This window comes from Diceros bicornis, chromosome 38 (assembly GCF_020826845.1).
Source record: "Diceros bicornis minor isolate mBicDic1 chromosome 38, mDicBic1.mat.cur, whole genome shotgun sequence".
Classification (NCBI taxonomy): domain Eukaryota; kingdom Metazoa; phylum Chordata; class Mammalia; order Perissodactyla; family Rhinocerotidae; genus Diceros; species Diceros bicornis.
This window is the reverse complement of record NC_080777.1, coordinates 10,817,241-10,833,535: the sequence shown is the minus strand read 5'-3', so window position 1 is coordinate 10,833,535 and position 16,295 is coordinate 10,817,241. Positions and strand designations below refer to the sequence as shown.

The window sequence follows — 16,295 nt, the reverse complement described above, 5'->3', positions numbered from 1 at the left end:
AAATACCAGATAACTATATCAGTGTCAATTTTAAGTTAGTAGTCCAAAGAATGTAGGCAGTTAAGATACATATTGAAGACAAAAATTTTAATTAGTATGGGAGGAAGAATATTAAAGTCAGAAAACTTGAGTTCTATTAATATTGACTTCCTCACTGCTCTCAGCCTCTTTATTATCCACAAAATGAGAGCAATGGACTAGACGTTTCCTGAGATCACATTAAGCTCTACAACTACTGACTCTATTTATAGAACTCCAATTTAAGAATTTTCATCAGCTACGAACAAATTTTAATAAAAATATTTTCTCCCCAGAGCACCAAGACTTTGATGACAGAATTTGGAGCTCTTATTTTTCATGGGAGCAAATCTCTATTTCAATTACCCTAATTTAAGGTACTTCAATAATACTGACCTTCAAATAAATGTAAGCAAATTTTAAATCAGTTCTTTCTATAAACATATCTATTGGTTGTTTGGCATAATAACAACACTCATCTTTCCAACTCAGAAAGAGAGATCAAGACTTCATTTGTAGAATACCAAATCGTAGTATTTTGGAGCTTAAAGAAAACTCGGGAATTATCTATCACAGTTGTTCTTAAATCTAGAAGTACCTGGGACACCTGCTAAAAATAAATATTCTAGGAATTCAGACTCTGATTCAGTAGGACTGGAGTGGAGACAGGAATCTATATTTTCAACAAAAGCCCTACATAATTCAAATAGAGCCAAACAAGTGTCTGTATACCACTGATTCAATCCCTTATTTTTACAAAACAAATTCTGGACCAAAAGAGCCTGTAATTTGCCCAGTGTTCTACAGATGTATATAACTTTAGCCCTTAAACTAAAGTTTCAATCAATAGTTAAATTTTTTTTTCAGATTTTTTTGGCTCTACGAGTTACCTAACTGATGCAATGGTTGCTATATTAGTAAAAGCTATCTGAGATATTCTTGTGAAGTTATTTGTGGATAAACTGTCTTTACTGAACAAACCTAACAGTATATGCCAGGCACTGTTCTAGGTCCCTGCCCTCATGGAATTGACGTTCTCCTACAGAGAGATAGACAATAACCAAGAAAGGTAATAATTAAGTTGGCAAGTATTATGGGATGGAGCAGGATAAGGGGATCAGGGGTGCCAGTTGAAGAGGGGAGAGGTGTGGTGTGCAGCTGCAATGGTAAGTAGTCATGGTAGGCCTCTCTGAAAATGTGACTTGAAGGAAGGTAGCCATAGTGATATCTGAAGAAAGACTTTTCCAAGTAAAGGAAATAGCTAAGGCACAGGCAATCAGGCAGGAGTGTATCTGGCCTGTTCAAGAATGAGCAAGGAGGCAGTGAGGCTGGAGAAGAAAACAGAAGTGGGAGAATAATAGCAGATGAGGTCAGAGAGGTTGAAGAAAGAAAAGGAGTGAGCAGATCACGCAGAACTTGCCGGCAATCAGAAGGACTTTGGCTTTTACTTTGAGTGAAACGGGAAGCCATTACAGTGTTTTCAGCAGAGGAGTGATATGATCTGACTTATGCTTTAAAAGGATCAGACTGCATCATTAGTCATTAAGGAAATGCAAATCAAAACCACGATGAGATACCACTTCACAACCACTAGGAGGGCTATAATCAAACAGACAGACAATAACAAATGTTGCAAAGGATGTGGAGAAATTGGAACCCTCATATATTTTGCTGGTGAGAAAGTAATGGTGCAGCCACTTTGGAAAACAGCCTATGAGGTTTAACACATTTACCATATGACCCAGCAGTCCCACTCCTAGGTATACACCCAAGAGAAATTACAACAAACACCCCCACAAAAACTTGTACATGTATGTTCATAGCAGCATTTATTCATAATAACCAAAAAGTGGAAACAACCCAAATGTCAGACAACTAATGAATGGTTTCATAAAATGTGATATATCCATAGAATGGAATAGTATTTTGCAATAAAAAGGAATAAAGTACTAATACATGCTACAACATGGATAAACCTTGAAAACGCTATGTTCAGTGAAAGAAGTCATTCACAAATGTCATATATTATACAATTCCACTTACACAAAATGTCCAGAATAGAAAGTAGATTCGTGGTTGCCAGGGGCTGGAGGCTGTGGGGATGAACAGGGAGTGACTGCAAGTGAACAGGGTCTCCTTTTGAGGAGACAAAACTGTCCTAAATTTACACTGTGGTAATGGCTGCACATCTCTGTGAATATACAAAAAAACACTGAACTGTACAATTTAAATGGATGAACTGTATGGTGTGTTAATTATATCTCAATAAAATTTTTTTTTTAAAAAAGGATCACTTTGGTTGTTGAGAACAGACTAGGGGGGAGGAGGGCAGTCATCTAAGTGAGGTGATAGTGGCTTGGATCAAGGTGCAGCAATGGAGTTGGTGAGAAGCACTCAGACTGTAGGTGTATTTTGAAATAATAGCCAACAGGATTTTCTGACAGGTTGGATATGGGGTATGAAAGAAAGATAACTGCAGAGTTTGGCCCTAGCAATTAGATACATAAAGTGACCATCATCTGAGATGAGGAAAATTAGGTTTGACAGGGAAGATCAGAAGATCCATTTTACTTTTTTTTCCTCTTTTTTTTTTTTGGTGAGGAAGATTGGCCCTGAACTAACATCTTTGCCAATCTTCCTCTTTTTGCTTGAGGAAGATTGTCTCTGAGCTAATATCTGTGCCCATCTTCCTCTATTTTTTGTATGTGGGACGCTGCCACAGCATGGCCTGAAGAGCGGTGTGTAGGTCCGTATCCAGGATCCAAACCCACGAACGCCGGGCCACCAAAGCAGAGCATGCGAACTTAACCACTACGCTACTGGGCCAGCCCAGAAGATCTGTTTTAGATATGTTAGTATGATATGACCATTAGATATACATGTGGTGATGGGGAGTAGACAACTGGATATAGGCATCTGGACATGAAGAGAGATGTCAGGGCCATACATAGACAACTGGGAATCGCCAGCATATAGACTAAATTTAAGGCTATGAAACTGAATGAGTCATCAAGAGTGAGTTCAGATAATGAAGAGGACTAAGGACTGAGTTCTGGGGCCCAAGTCAAAAGGCCAGGAAGAAGAACAGTCAGAAAAGGAGACCGAGCAGTGTCCAAGGAGGCAGGAGAGAAAATGGAGGGAGAGTGCAGCGTCTTGGAAGCCAGATGAAGAAGGCTTATCACACAGGAGGGAATGATCTATTACGTTAAACACTGCTAACAGATCAAGTTGGATGAGCACTGAGAAAGGGCCACTGGATTTAGCAACATGGAAATCACTGTCGACCTTGACAAAGCAAATTGGTAGAAATGGTGATGTGGTAGGGGGCCGGCCCCGTGGCTTAGCGGTTAAGTGCGCGCACTCTGCCACTGGCGGCCTGGGTTCGAATCCCGGGCGCGCACCGACGCACCACTTCTCCCGCCATGCTGAGGCCGCGTCCCACATATAGCAACTAGAAGGATGTGCAACTACGATACACAACTATCTACTGGGGCTTTGGGGAAAAAAAAAGGAGGAGGATTGGCAATAGATGTTAGCTCAGAGCTGGTCTTCCTCAGCAAAAAGAGGACGATTAGCATGGATGTTAGCTCAGGGCTGATCTTCCCCACAAAAAAACAAAAAAAAAGAAATGGTGATGTGGGGTGGGGGGAGCCTAACTGGAGAGGGTCTGGAGAGAACAGGGATACACACTCTTTCAAGCAGTTGTGCTGAAAGGGAGAGTAGAAAAATGCGGCACAACCTGTGGAGGAAGTGGGGGTCAAGACACGATTTTAAGATGAAAGAAATAACATGTTTTTATGATGATAGGAAATGTCCTATAGAGAGGGGAAAATAATGACAGACAAAAAGAAGGAAGAATTAGTGGAATGAATGAACGAATATTGGGGAATCTGAGAATTAAAACTATTTTTAGTCTCCTTTAAAATCATAATAAGTAAAAAAAGTACGTAAAAAATGTCCCAATATAAACTCTCCACCCAAAACTTCTTTTAGTAGCTTTTAGGAAAATCAATGTGAGATCCTGCGAAAGCTATTCTGGGTGGAGCTCAAGAGGCAGGAACTGCCAGATATCTGTAATCTCTTCCAGCAGACGTACACTTGACTCACCTCAGGCGCAGCCTGCCTTTTGTAGCTATCTGAATCTTCCAGGATCTGCAAATAACTGTGCATGTACTCTGCAGCTTGCTGCCACTGGTGCTTCAGCAAAGCTTCTTGGATAAAACTTAAACAAGCACTTGTTGTCTGAGCAAAATCCTTCTCCTTTTTTCCTCCAGTATCTACAAAGGTTAAAAAGAAGAGTCTTTACCCACAGCGACTCCAATTCAACAATTCAAAAAACTTATTTCTGATAAGCAGAAGTTTTAACAAGTAGAATGGAAGGTATTACTCAACCCAGTCCATCCCCAATATCAAAGCCAGCTTCACCTGAAACAAAACAAGTCTTTACTTATCAAAACTGTAGACGGATCCAATAATTTTTATTTATTTATTTATTTATTTAAATTTATTTATTTTGTGAGGAAGATCAGCCCTGAGCTAATATCCATGCCAATCCTCCTCTTTTTGCTGAGGAAGACCGGCCCTGGGCTAACATCTGTGCCCACCTTCCTCCACTTTATGTGGGATGCCGCCACAGCATGGCTTGACAAGCAGTGCGTCAGTGCGCGCCCGGGATCCGAACCCGGGCCACTAGCAGCAGAGCGTGCGCACTTAACCACTATGCCACGGGGCTGGCCCCCTCTAATGATTTTTTATAATAGATCACCATGTAATTTTTTCATGAATAATTCAGGAGTCCAAAGACGTGATACACTGCTATAATTAAACTCCATCCATTGCCATCTACTTACTTATGTGACTCAGGTTTCTCAGAATTTACATCATTTAAAACAAAATGTAATAGAACTGAAGCTAAATCTTTTCTCCTTCTAGAAATACATAATATTCATCCACAGATATATGAAATAATTGGATAAAAGTGATAGCTTTATCTATTCTATTTAGATAAAAAGCAATAAAAATTTACTTAAATACTTAAATTCTAACACTACTTTTAATACTTGAATTGTTTTGACCAGCTGTGTACAACTATTAATTATAATGACTCAATCCAGAAGAAATTTTAATACTTAAAACTTTATAGGATACTAATAACAAATAATTAAAAGTAGATACATACTTTTACTGCAAGAATAAAAGTATAAGAGAAAAAGGCACAACATAAAATTTCCATCTATTAAAAGCTTTTTCATAAATATTTTTAAATGAATGATAAAAAGTATCACATCCCTATGTTATTTAAATTCCACCAGATATATTTTTTGAAGTAATATAATCATTTTATTTAAAAATGCCAACATATGCTGGAAATTATATCTTTTGCAACTATCAAACTTCGGAGACAATTTTTAGATGGCATCTTAAAACAGTGCAAGGTTGTACCTAATTTCCCAAAAAAAAAAAAGGTAGAGGACTATTGCTCTAGACTAGTGCTTCTCAAACTTTTTTAACGTGCAAACAAATCCCCTGGGGATCCTGATGCCTGCTACTCAGTGTGGTCCTGGAACCAGCAGCTTAGTGTCACCAGGGAGCTGATTAGAAATCAGCTCTCTGAATCAGAAACTGCATTTAACAAAATCTACACCCAAGCTCCCAGGATCAGCAGCAACACCAGACAAAATATCTCTCACCTAAAACCTTGTTTATTCACCTAAAGGAAAACTAATCTCAGGCCAAACTCCCTTCTACCCCTCAAGTTTTCACAGCTCACTCTGGAAATCAAATTTAGACTACCATACCTAAATCCTAGGAAAATTCCCCTCCTGTCTTCCAACTCAGCCTTGTTACCTCAGGAATATCTCTCATGTCATCTTTTTGTGAGCAAAAGATAATCTTATTTGTTGCTGATAAACTTTAAGAATAATAATTGTCAAGGAAAATACAGTTTTTTGTGTGTGAGGAAGATCAGCCCTGAGCTCATATCCATGCCCATCTTCCTCTACTTTATACGCAGGACGCCTGCCACAGCATGGCTTGATAAGCATTGCGTCAGTCCGAGCCCAGGATCCAAACCTGTGAACCCTGGGCCACCGAGGCGGAGCGTGCAAACTCAACCGCTACGACACCGGGCCAGCCCCCGGAAAATACATTTTGATGGAATGAAATACAATAAAGACGGTGTCATAAACCTAATTTCTAATGCCCTTGAAAGAATCTGGAAACTCGTCGGTCAGTCTCAAATATTTTTTGAGCACTACCATGCACCAAGCACTATTCTAGGTACTCAACATACAGCTTGATTCCCAACTCGCTCATGTCTTCAAAGTTTTTATTCTAGGGGGCACATCCTTCCAAATGCCAAAAGGTATCTATCAAAATAAAAAATAAATAATTGTTAGGCAATTGTGTTTTCCTATTATGGTTAATTATCACTACAATGCCAGTATTACCTGCAACTATCTTCTCATTGCAGGCATAAAGTATTTGGAGTTTAACAGGCTATCCATAATCTACAAAACACTCCTAAGCACGTAAATTCTGGTCTTTAACCTATTTGCTTCTGGACTGACTCAAGCTCTCTGTAGACACTGGTGACAGAAACAAGCCCAGGGATGCCTTAACTAGCAGGAACTTTAGATTACTACTTCCCTACAAGGAGTGAAGTACTATTCTCTCTAAAGTACAATCCATTCAAACCTGGCTTAAACCATGTGCATTAATATAGCAAAAATAAAATGAGAAGAGAAGAAAGAAACCATTATTTTTTCAACACTCACTACACACAAGGCTCTGTGCTAGGCACTTTATATATATTATCCCATTTTTTTATATATCGCAGTCACTAAAAGTTCAGCCTTTGAGATCAGATAGACCTGGGTTTGACTCCTGGTACCAACATTTAGAGTTTAACTTCGCTGAGATTCAGTTTCCTCATCTCCAAAATGGCCTAGCACATAGATTTACTGAGGATTAATTTACTGAGATAATAAAATGAGATGATACTTAGTTGAAAGAAGAAGATAAAGGAGCTAAATTCTAGGAGCCAAGGAATCTCAGTCAAGGGGAAAGAAGGCTAGACTAAGAAGATGTATTTGAGGCTAATAAGAAAAGTGCTGGTTCACATGTATTCCTAGGACTACACCACCCAAAATGCCAACATACAGATAACTGCTTCTTTTATATATTCAGATAGGGAGTTGATCCCATAGAAAAACTTGCTTCTATTTACATTAGATGAAAATGGGGGAAAATTTCTTTTTTTGAAACATATTATACATGAATTCTATTAGGAATTATTTCAATGCAGTTCAACAGAAACTTCTTGAAAACACCTCCTAGGTATGTACTCCTCAATGGCAGAGACCATATCTTCTTCATCCATGTATCTCAAATATTTAGCCAATGCCAGGGACATAAGTGCTCAGTAAGTACTGCTGGAAAAAAGAATGTGTATCTACCATAATACAGACTATCTGTTCTTAATTCAAAGGAGAAGAATTCTGAAAAAAAAGAAGCATATTTTTATGATTTCTTTTTTGCTTACAGCCTTAAAAAAACCTCATATATTCCTATCTTGAAAACTGAACCAGCTTAGTTATTCATTTTTGTAACCATACTGAATCTCATCATCTCCGCGCGTTCAAGTTAAAACGGTTATATGTTATTTTACTTACCCACAGTTTCTATATGCTTTTGGAGCCAAGGAAGTTGCATTCCTGTACCGGAGAGCTCACAGGTTTCCCGCCGGTCATCCTCTGTTACAGACTTTATCAATTCTTCACTGAAATCACTCATACCTATTCCAAACTGAGAATATCAATTACTCTCTGTACATCTTAATCCACAGGCTTCTGAGTTCTACAGGAAAAAAAAACCATCTTTTTACCTAATAAATATCATTTGATTAACAAAATTAACTGTACCTAGTAGTTCCCTCGAAGAAAAAAACCAATTTAATTATGTCAGCTACAGCCAAAAATAATGATCCATTCAAAAAAAAAAAAACTTAACTACTATTATATTTCAAGAACATACAAAGATAGATACTAACCTTTTAATTAAAAAAATACTCAAGTCTAGAGCAAAATGACGCAAAATGACGCATAATAACAAAATAATAGGACAAGTAAGTCCAATAATAATAATAGGAGTTAACATTTATTGGGCCTGTTCTACACACCAGGCATATAAATTATCTAATTTAATCCTTACAGAAATCCTAAGGAAAGTACTATTATTTTCTTCCATTTTCATGTCGAAAAAACTGAGAGATTAGTGAAATTATGTGACCTGGTCCACCGTCACAAGAAAGGAGAGAACAATATTATAGGAACTAGAACACGAAACTACCTGGCATGAATAGAGTCTGGGGTCTGCGTGGAGGAGGCGGCAGAAGGCAGAACTGACGGCGGGAAAGGAATCTAGAAAGACAGCCATTTTCCAAGCTGAGTCTGGACTTGATCCTCAAGATACTCAGGGCCCCATATCCAATGGATTACGAGGTCCTGCTGATACTACCTGCTAGCACTTCTCCAGTCTTCCCTCTTCTCCGCAATCCTACGTCACTACCCCAGTTCAGGACACCTTCAAACTGGGTCTAGATTACTGCTTTAGCTTTCTCTCTGGTTACCCTGCTTCGAATTTTGCTTCTCCACATTACAGCCACGTAAACCTTTTAAAATCAAATGCTAGGGTTAGGAGCGTGGGCTTGAAATAACACCTGAATCTGCAACCGACCCACATGTATTTTAAGACGTCGTTCCATAAGGAGCTCTCCCTTCCCAAAGTCTCAAAGACTAAATTGATGTCACGCGGTTGCCACGGTAACCAAAGCTTCTCCACCCCTTCTGCCCAGTTCTCGGACCTCGAGGTTTCAGAGCATCAAGAGAAGATAGCAGAAGGAACACAGGTGAATCCTAGCACAGCCCTTCCCGTTCCACTGTGAATGCACTTACCTGCCTAAAGCCGGAGCTCTTCTGTAACATTAAACTCTAGGTCCCGACTCCAGAAGCAACGTGAGGAACCCTTCCCCGGAAGCGAAGTTAGCGAGTGCTTCCCGTGAGCATGCGCAAAATCTGCCTCGGGCGTCCCTGCGGTGCGCAGACGCAGCCCCGCCCCTAACTCCTCCTTCCGCGGTGGAGGCGTGGCTGTCCGCGCCTCGACCCCGGAAGTGACCCGGAAGTGACCGTTGACTGTCGCCCTCGCTTTGGGATGGCTCCAGGTTTGTGACTTAGTCTGTCGCAGCCGCAAAATAGGAGAGTTTAACTGCAAATGAAGATGGGAGTGAGGGCACCTGGAAGAGAGGAATGGTCAAAAAAGCAGAATGTCACTTTACCCGAGTAATTCACTGTACGATGACCTTTCCGTTCCTGCTTGGCTCAGGGTTGCACTGCGCGAGCCTCGGAGGCGTGGCTGGCGGTCCTGACAAGATAAATCGTTACATAGCCTAACTGCTTCCTTGAAATGTTTTTTCTCTTTTATTAAAGTTTTAGCTTTGAATTTTTTTTTATTTGAAGAAAGTTGTAAAACTTTATTCAGAGATTAACTCTCAAATTTCCACCGTAAGGACAGCATGCTTGAAAATTTGTGGTTGTCCTTTACCTGCTTCTGGCATTTTAATGGGCTCTAGATGTGGTAGAATCTCTTCCTCGACATCAGGACCTTCTCCAGGCTCATCCACAGTCTTCAACAGGGTCAGTTCCTGTTGATCAGTTTCCACATCAGGCCCGTGAACTGAAGGTGCTCCTTCATCATCAATGTCCTGAGCAGGTATAATATCCTGACTCTCAGTTGGTGGTTCCTCTAGTTGAGGTTGTTCATCACTGGGCTGCTGAGCAACCACAGGTTCAACTGGCTGAGAAGACTCTCGATCATGTTTTCTTCCTGCAGCTTTGGATCTTGTTCTTACATGCCAACTCATATTTCCCATGGCTGAGTTTCAGCCAGCGAGAAAGAATCAAGATGGCAGGAACATGACCTCCCCTGGCACAGCGACTGGCACAGAAGAAAAGCTAGCTTTGAATTTAAGTGACTCTGACTGCCTGCCCAAAATTTGGACAAGCATACCTTTTTCCTTCTCGGGGGATGGTTCCGTGGATCCGTGTGGGGTGACTTTTCATAACGAATTGCCAAACTTCTGTGAAATAGGAGTCGAAAGTAAGATGATTAAATGTGAAATGAGGGCAAGTTGAGGAGGTCTAGGAAAGATGATCCTGGGAAAGCAGAGACACATGCGAACATAATATGTATCTCCAAAATTTGTGGAGTTGATCTGTGAAAGAAGGGTAAGACTATTTTTTCATAGAATCAGAGAATAGAACTAGGACTAAGTAGGTAAAGTTAAAGGGAAACAGCGTAAAGTCATTACAAGAATTTTGTTCGTAAATAAGGCTGCGCAAATAACGGCACAGGCTCCCACATGAATCTTTGGATTTCCTCTACCCTGAAAGTGAACCATTTGAGCAGAATCAGAGTGTTGTAGAGGAGATTAAAGGGTCTAATAAAAGTTTGTACAGCGACTCCTTAAAATGCTGCAAATACTTGATTCTATGTTGTCTTGATAAATACTATGCAGTAGCTATGGGCTTGCAGGAAAAATTCCTTTGGCTGATCCTTGTGTCATAAGTCCTTGGCCTCACTCAAGCCTGTACTCTAATTCCACAGGCAAGGCTGACCTAAATGATAATGTCCAGGAGGGCACACACACAAAATAACAGCCATAAGCTTCTAGTCTAGAGGTTTGATCTGGGCACATTGCTCGCCTTGCTATGGGAAGGTATGAGGTGTGATTTCACCAAAACCAATCCAGAACTGATTTTATGTGGCTAGAAATTCATGCTCTCACAAAAATGGGGAAGAAATTTCTGATTTACCTTAACGTTCTCAGGCAACTGTGGGCAATGGTAGATAAATCTAAAGAGAGAAAGTTAAGAACTAATATCTTTATATGCTCTACCTACCTCTTCTCTTTTCCATGGTACAATTCTGGTAAAAAGTGCGTTAGGGAGAAGAGAGTAAAAAGAAAATGATTATACTATATCACATGGAATAGCATAAATAAGATTTAAAAAAAGGAAATAGTCTGACAAAAATGCAAACATAAAACAATGCATGCAGAAGACTTTCTAGACTCTGATCTAGAAGAAAACATATCCTAAGGAACAAAGATGTTCTTACAATTGCATTGTGCTAAAGAGTAACTTAATATGATGTTGAATTACGTTTTTTAAAAAAACTGCAAACTGTTATTTAGAGAATATTATTCCCATGAACCCTTCAATTATTCCCATAAACCCTTTATTAGATTCCCTGCAGTCTAATAGAGAACAAGCTTCAGACAACCAAACAATTGGAAAGACATCATCGTAAGTAGACTATACTATATCACAGCTAATAATATGAACAAGATAAAAAAGGAATATGGCAAAATGAAAGCATAAGAACAAAACAGGTCACATAACAATATAGAGAAAAATATTATCCAACTATAAACTCCCCCAAATACGTGGACTAGGACCCCACCCCAGACTTGAGGAAAAACTATGGCCTCAAAGGTACAACTTCATTTTTTTTGCCCGTTTGGTGCCCTGAGCTACTCTGCAAAGAAGTCCAGGCTATCCTACTGGGGAGAGAGAGGCTGCAGGAAAAAAGAGTCCCTGGAGGATGAAACACCACACAGAGAGATGCCACATGAAGAGGACAGTCAGCATCTTAATTCCACATGTGTGAGGAAGTCCTTCTCAGATCTTGTCTCCCAAATCAGTCACTGGCTAAATGCAGCCGCATAAGTGAGTACAGTTGACAACACAGGGGCAGAGGTAAACTATTCTCACCAAGCCCGGTACAAATTCCTGATTCACAATATGGTGAGTAACAAAATGGTGGTTGTTCTAAGCCACTAAATTTTGGAGTAGTTTGTTACACAGCAATAGAAAACTGAAACACTGAATTGATCATTTGCATCTTCCATCTTTTTTTCTTCATCAGTCGATCTTGTTAGACATTACCAGTTTATTTATGCTGCAGTCAGAAAACAAACTCTGTGAGATGTCAAGATTTTAAAAATTTCAGAGACTTACTTTATTGCCCAAAGTATAGTCTATTTTGGTAAATGTTCCGTGGACACTAGAAAAGAATGTGTGTTCTACAGCTGTTGAGTGTCATGTTTTACCAATGTCAATGAGGTTAAGGTGGTTGTTAGTTTTGTTCAGATCTTCTGCATTGTTACTGATTTTTCATATCACCGTATGAACACTTACTATTAATTACTGAGGTAGGCGTGTTAAAATGGCAAACTATGTTTGTGAATTTGTCTCTTTCTTTAGTTTTGTCAGCTTTCCTTCACATATTTTGAAGCTTTGTTATTGAACACACAAACATTTGTGGTTCTTATATCTTCCTGATGAAATAACCATTTTATCATTATAAATATCCTTTATATCTCTGATAAAACTCTTTATCTTGAATGAGTTTGTTTGATATTAATATAGTCACAGCCATGTTCTCAGCTTACTGTTTGTGGGGTATATCTTTTTCCATTTTTCTACTTTCAACCTATCTGTGTTTTTTATTTAATGTACTTCCCTTGTTGACAATAATTAGTTGGAGCCACATATTTTTAATCCAATCTGACAATCACTATCTTTTAATTGGTGTGTTTTATTCATTTATATGAATTATAATAATTGATATTTTTGAATTTAAGTCTATCATTTTTCTATTTGTTTCCAATTTGTCCCATTAGTTTTTTGTTCCTCTATTCTTCACTTCCTGCCATTTTTGGGATTAATCAAATGTTTTGGTATTCCGTTTTAATTCCTCTGTTAGCTTTTAGCTATATCTCTTTGCATTATTGTTTTAGCAGTGTTTCTAGGAATTATGATATGCATTCTTAAATTATCACAGTCTACTTGGAGTTAAAATTGTGATACTTCACATAAAATAAAGGAGCCTTACCACAGTATAATTCCATTTACCACCACCCCCAAGTCATTCGTGCTTTATTGTCATCTATATTATATCTACATACATTGTTATTTTTGCTTTAAACAGTTATATGTATTTTAAAGAAATTCAGAGAAGAAAAATATATATTGCCTTTTATATTTACCTATGCTTTACCGTTTCCAGTACCTTTCATTCCTTCCAGTAAATTATCTTCAAAAATAGCTGCCAGGAATTCTCCCCACTCGTGTACATGCGTGTTGCTTTTCCCATTAAGAAGTAGAGTCTGTTGTCTCACCCCTTGAATCTGGGCTAGTCATTTGACTTGATGCACAAAATATGGCAAAAGTGATGCCATGCCAGTTCTAAGACTAGGACTTAAGAAGTCTTGCACTTTCCACTTTTATCCTCTAGGAATCCAGCCAAGAAGAAAGTAAGTTTAGGCTAGATTACTGAATACAGGCATACCTCATTTTACTGCACTTTGCTTTATTGTGTTTTGCAAATATTGCATTTTTTACGAGACCCTCCACCAGTAAAAAGATTATGACTCACTGAAGGCTCAGATGATGGTTAACATTTTTTAGCAATAAAGTATTTTTTTTATTAAGGTATGTACATTTTTTTAAACATAATGCTATTGCACACTTAATAGACTACAGTATAGTGTAAACATAACTTTTATATGCACTGAGAAACCAAAAACTTTGTGTGACTCGCTTTATTGCAATATTCGCTTTATTGTGGTGGTCTGGAACTGAGCCCACAATATCTCCGAGGTATGCCTGTGATGACAAATGTTTGGAGAGAGAGAGGCCCATCCTAGCCATTTCAGCCACCACAACTGAGCCACCAGACACGTGAATGAAGCTATTTTGGAAGTTTCAGCCCTGGCCAAGCTCCCAGCTGAATGCAGCCACGTGCACTCATGAACCACCCAGTTAAGTCCAGCGAAGGCACAGTATTAAGAGAAATAATAAATTATTATCATTTTAAACCATTAGCTTTATTACATAGTAAGGGATGACTAAAACACTATAGATTTAAGTTTCCATTGAATGTGCCATCATCTCCTTTCATCCCAAAGAATTTCTTTTAGCATTGCTTGTAGTACAGGTCTGTTGGTGTTGAATTTTCTTAGTCTTTATTTATCTGAAAATGTCTATTTTGCCTTCAGATTGAAGGATATTTTTTCTGGATATGGAATTCTATATTGGCAGTTTTTGTCTTCCAGCAGTTTAAGCCCTTCCATTGTCTTTTGACCTCTTGTTTCTGATGAGGAGTCAGCTATCATTTTTATCATTTTTCCCCATGTGTAATGTATTTCTTTTCCCTGGCTGCCTTCAAGACTTTTGTCCCTATTTGGTTATTTGCAGTTTGACTATTCACTGAATTTCCTAGATCTGTTTCTTTTTCACTAATTTTGATATATTTCAACCATTATTGCCTCAAATATTTTTTCCATGCAATCATCCCTCTGCTCTCCTTTTGGAACTCCAATTATATATATGTAAGACCACTTGATGTTGATAGGTTACTGAGTCTTTGTTCATTTTTTTCTTTCTGATCTTTAGACTGGATGATTTCTATTGATCTATTTTCAAGTGAACTTTTTGTTGTATTTTCAGTTTCCAGTCTGTTGGTAAGCCCATTTAATGCATTTTTCATTTCAATTACTATACTTCTCAGTTCTTGAAATTTCTCTTTTTTAAAAAAAGTTTTCATTTATATGCTGACACCCTTTATCTGTTCACTCTTTATGACTATATTTTCCTTTAAGTCCTTGAAATTATTTATAAAAGCTACTTTAAATTTTTTCTGCTAATCTCAAAATCTGGGGCCTCCCACAGATTTTTTTTATAGACCGCTTTTTCTTTTATGGTTCACATTTTCCTATCTCTTTGTGGGTTTGATAATAATTAAATTATATGTTGGACATTTGTGGCTAATACATTGTAGGGAGTCTGGATTATGTTGTACTTCTTTAAAGGATATTATGTTTTGTGTGTCATGCAGATTAAATGTTGGTGGATCATTTTGGACATATCTACCTTGGTACTCTTCATTTTCAGCATGTGTCTGTTTTGGTCTTAAACTCAGTCTTAGCATGAGCCCCTTACTCTTTTGCATGGTTCTTTCTCTTAAGGCTTGATTCTAGAGTCTCAATCAAGTGCCCAAGGTGTTAGTGAAGTTGATGCTGTCTAGCTGAGCTGAAAATCCAATGTCTCCCAGCACTGTGTGATCTTTAGTATCACTCTTCAGCCTTCCTTCTACAGCAAACTTGGCTAAGCCTTGTGGAATCTCACCTGGCACATTTGTATCCTCAGTGAATTCCCACATAGGCTTCTAGCATTAACCCCCCCCGAACACACACACACACCCCAGCTCAGGTATTCTAACCCACAGATTTCCAGCCACTTCAATAAATTTGACCTCCGATAATTTTCTCCTCATCTCAGCAAGACTACCAGTTTACTTGAGTTTCACCTCCCTAATATGGAGTTTACCTTGTGTGTTTTGTTCTTAGGGATCACAGTCATGTGATACCTGTTTATCAATGCCTGGAAATAGTCACACTAAGTAGTTTGTCTAGTTTTATACGCTGTTGTGCCAGGAAGGCAAGTGCAGTATCAGTTACTCTATCATGGTTCAAAGCAGAAGTACTAAATTTCCTCTATCTTTGTCCATCAACAGTGATAGACACATTCACTTAACAGGCCAAACTACATAGAAACTTTGTAATGTCTCACAGATTCAACAACAATTTCATTGTCCATGGAACCCAAAATCAACTGAAAAAGTAAACCTCAAAATGGGTCTCTGAAAAATAAACTGGCCAAGATTTGTAAGTCAATCAGACTTAAATGATAATATTTTTACCCATAGCTTTATCAGCATAAGATTTACAATTACTAGAAAAATAAAAATTAATGGATAGACTCATAAAATGTTCCACTACAGCCCAGTAAACAGCCTCTTATGATACTTTCATATATTAGATGATAGTTGTGAAATTATTACAAAATACTCATGAACACATTCCACTCATGGATTAAAATATTCTTCCCAACAATTTTGAAAAACTGTCATTATCTACAACCCAAAGATTAGCTTCACCTCAAAATTCTCTAGAAAAGACATTTCTTCAGTCTTATCAAAATGAACTTCCCCAGGTTTTTTTTACCTCTGACATGACGTAGCGCCAAGCTTTCTAGTCCTAAATGCACACCTTCTAAAGGGGGAGACATTGGTCCTAGACGATTAATAGCTCCTTGATCACATTTCATACTACCCATTCTAGACATAAGAAAAAGAAAAAACAACTTGTACATGTT

The 16,295-nt window shown here is 38.4% G+C and overlaps 2 protein-coding genes across 7 annotated transcripts in view; both read right to left on the bottom strand.

Moving 5' to 3' along the window:
* TAF1A (TATA-box binding protein associated factor, RNA polymerase I subunit A) overlaps positions 1-9,061 on the bottom strand; it is a 33,009-nt gene extending 23,948 nt beyond the window's left edge. For 2 of the 6 annotated variants that reach the window (XM_058533662.1, XM_058533668.1), the window contains exons 1-3: positions 8,973-9,061; positions 7,692-7,824; positions 4,126-4,295 (exon numbers count right to left, since the gene is read on the bottom strand). In XM_058533662.1, the coding sequence (XP_058389645.1) occupies positions 4,126-4,295; positions 7,692-7,824; positions 8,973-9,002 (333 nt within the window). In that variant the 5' untranslated portion in view covers positions 9,003-9,061. Of the gene's footprint in view, positions 1-4,125; positions 4,296-7,691; positions 7,876-8,367; positions 8,439-8,972 lie in introns of all 6 variants that reach the window. The other 4 variants (XM_058533664.1, XM_058533665.1, XM_058533663.1 and 1 more) reach the window with 4 other exon arrangements.
* Positions 9,062-9,538: 477 nt separating this feature from the next.
* Positions 9,539-9,946, bottom strand: LOC131399430 (putative G antigen family E member 3). Its single transcript, XM_058533670.1, has one exon. It carries the CDS (start codon positions 9,944-9,946, stop codon positions 9,566-9,568), a length of 381 nt encoding a protein of 126 aa, XP_058389653.1. The 3' UTR covers positions 9,539-9,565.
* Between the last annotated feature and the right edge of the window lie 6,349 nt (positions 9,947-16,295).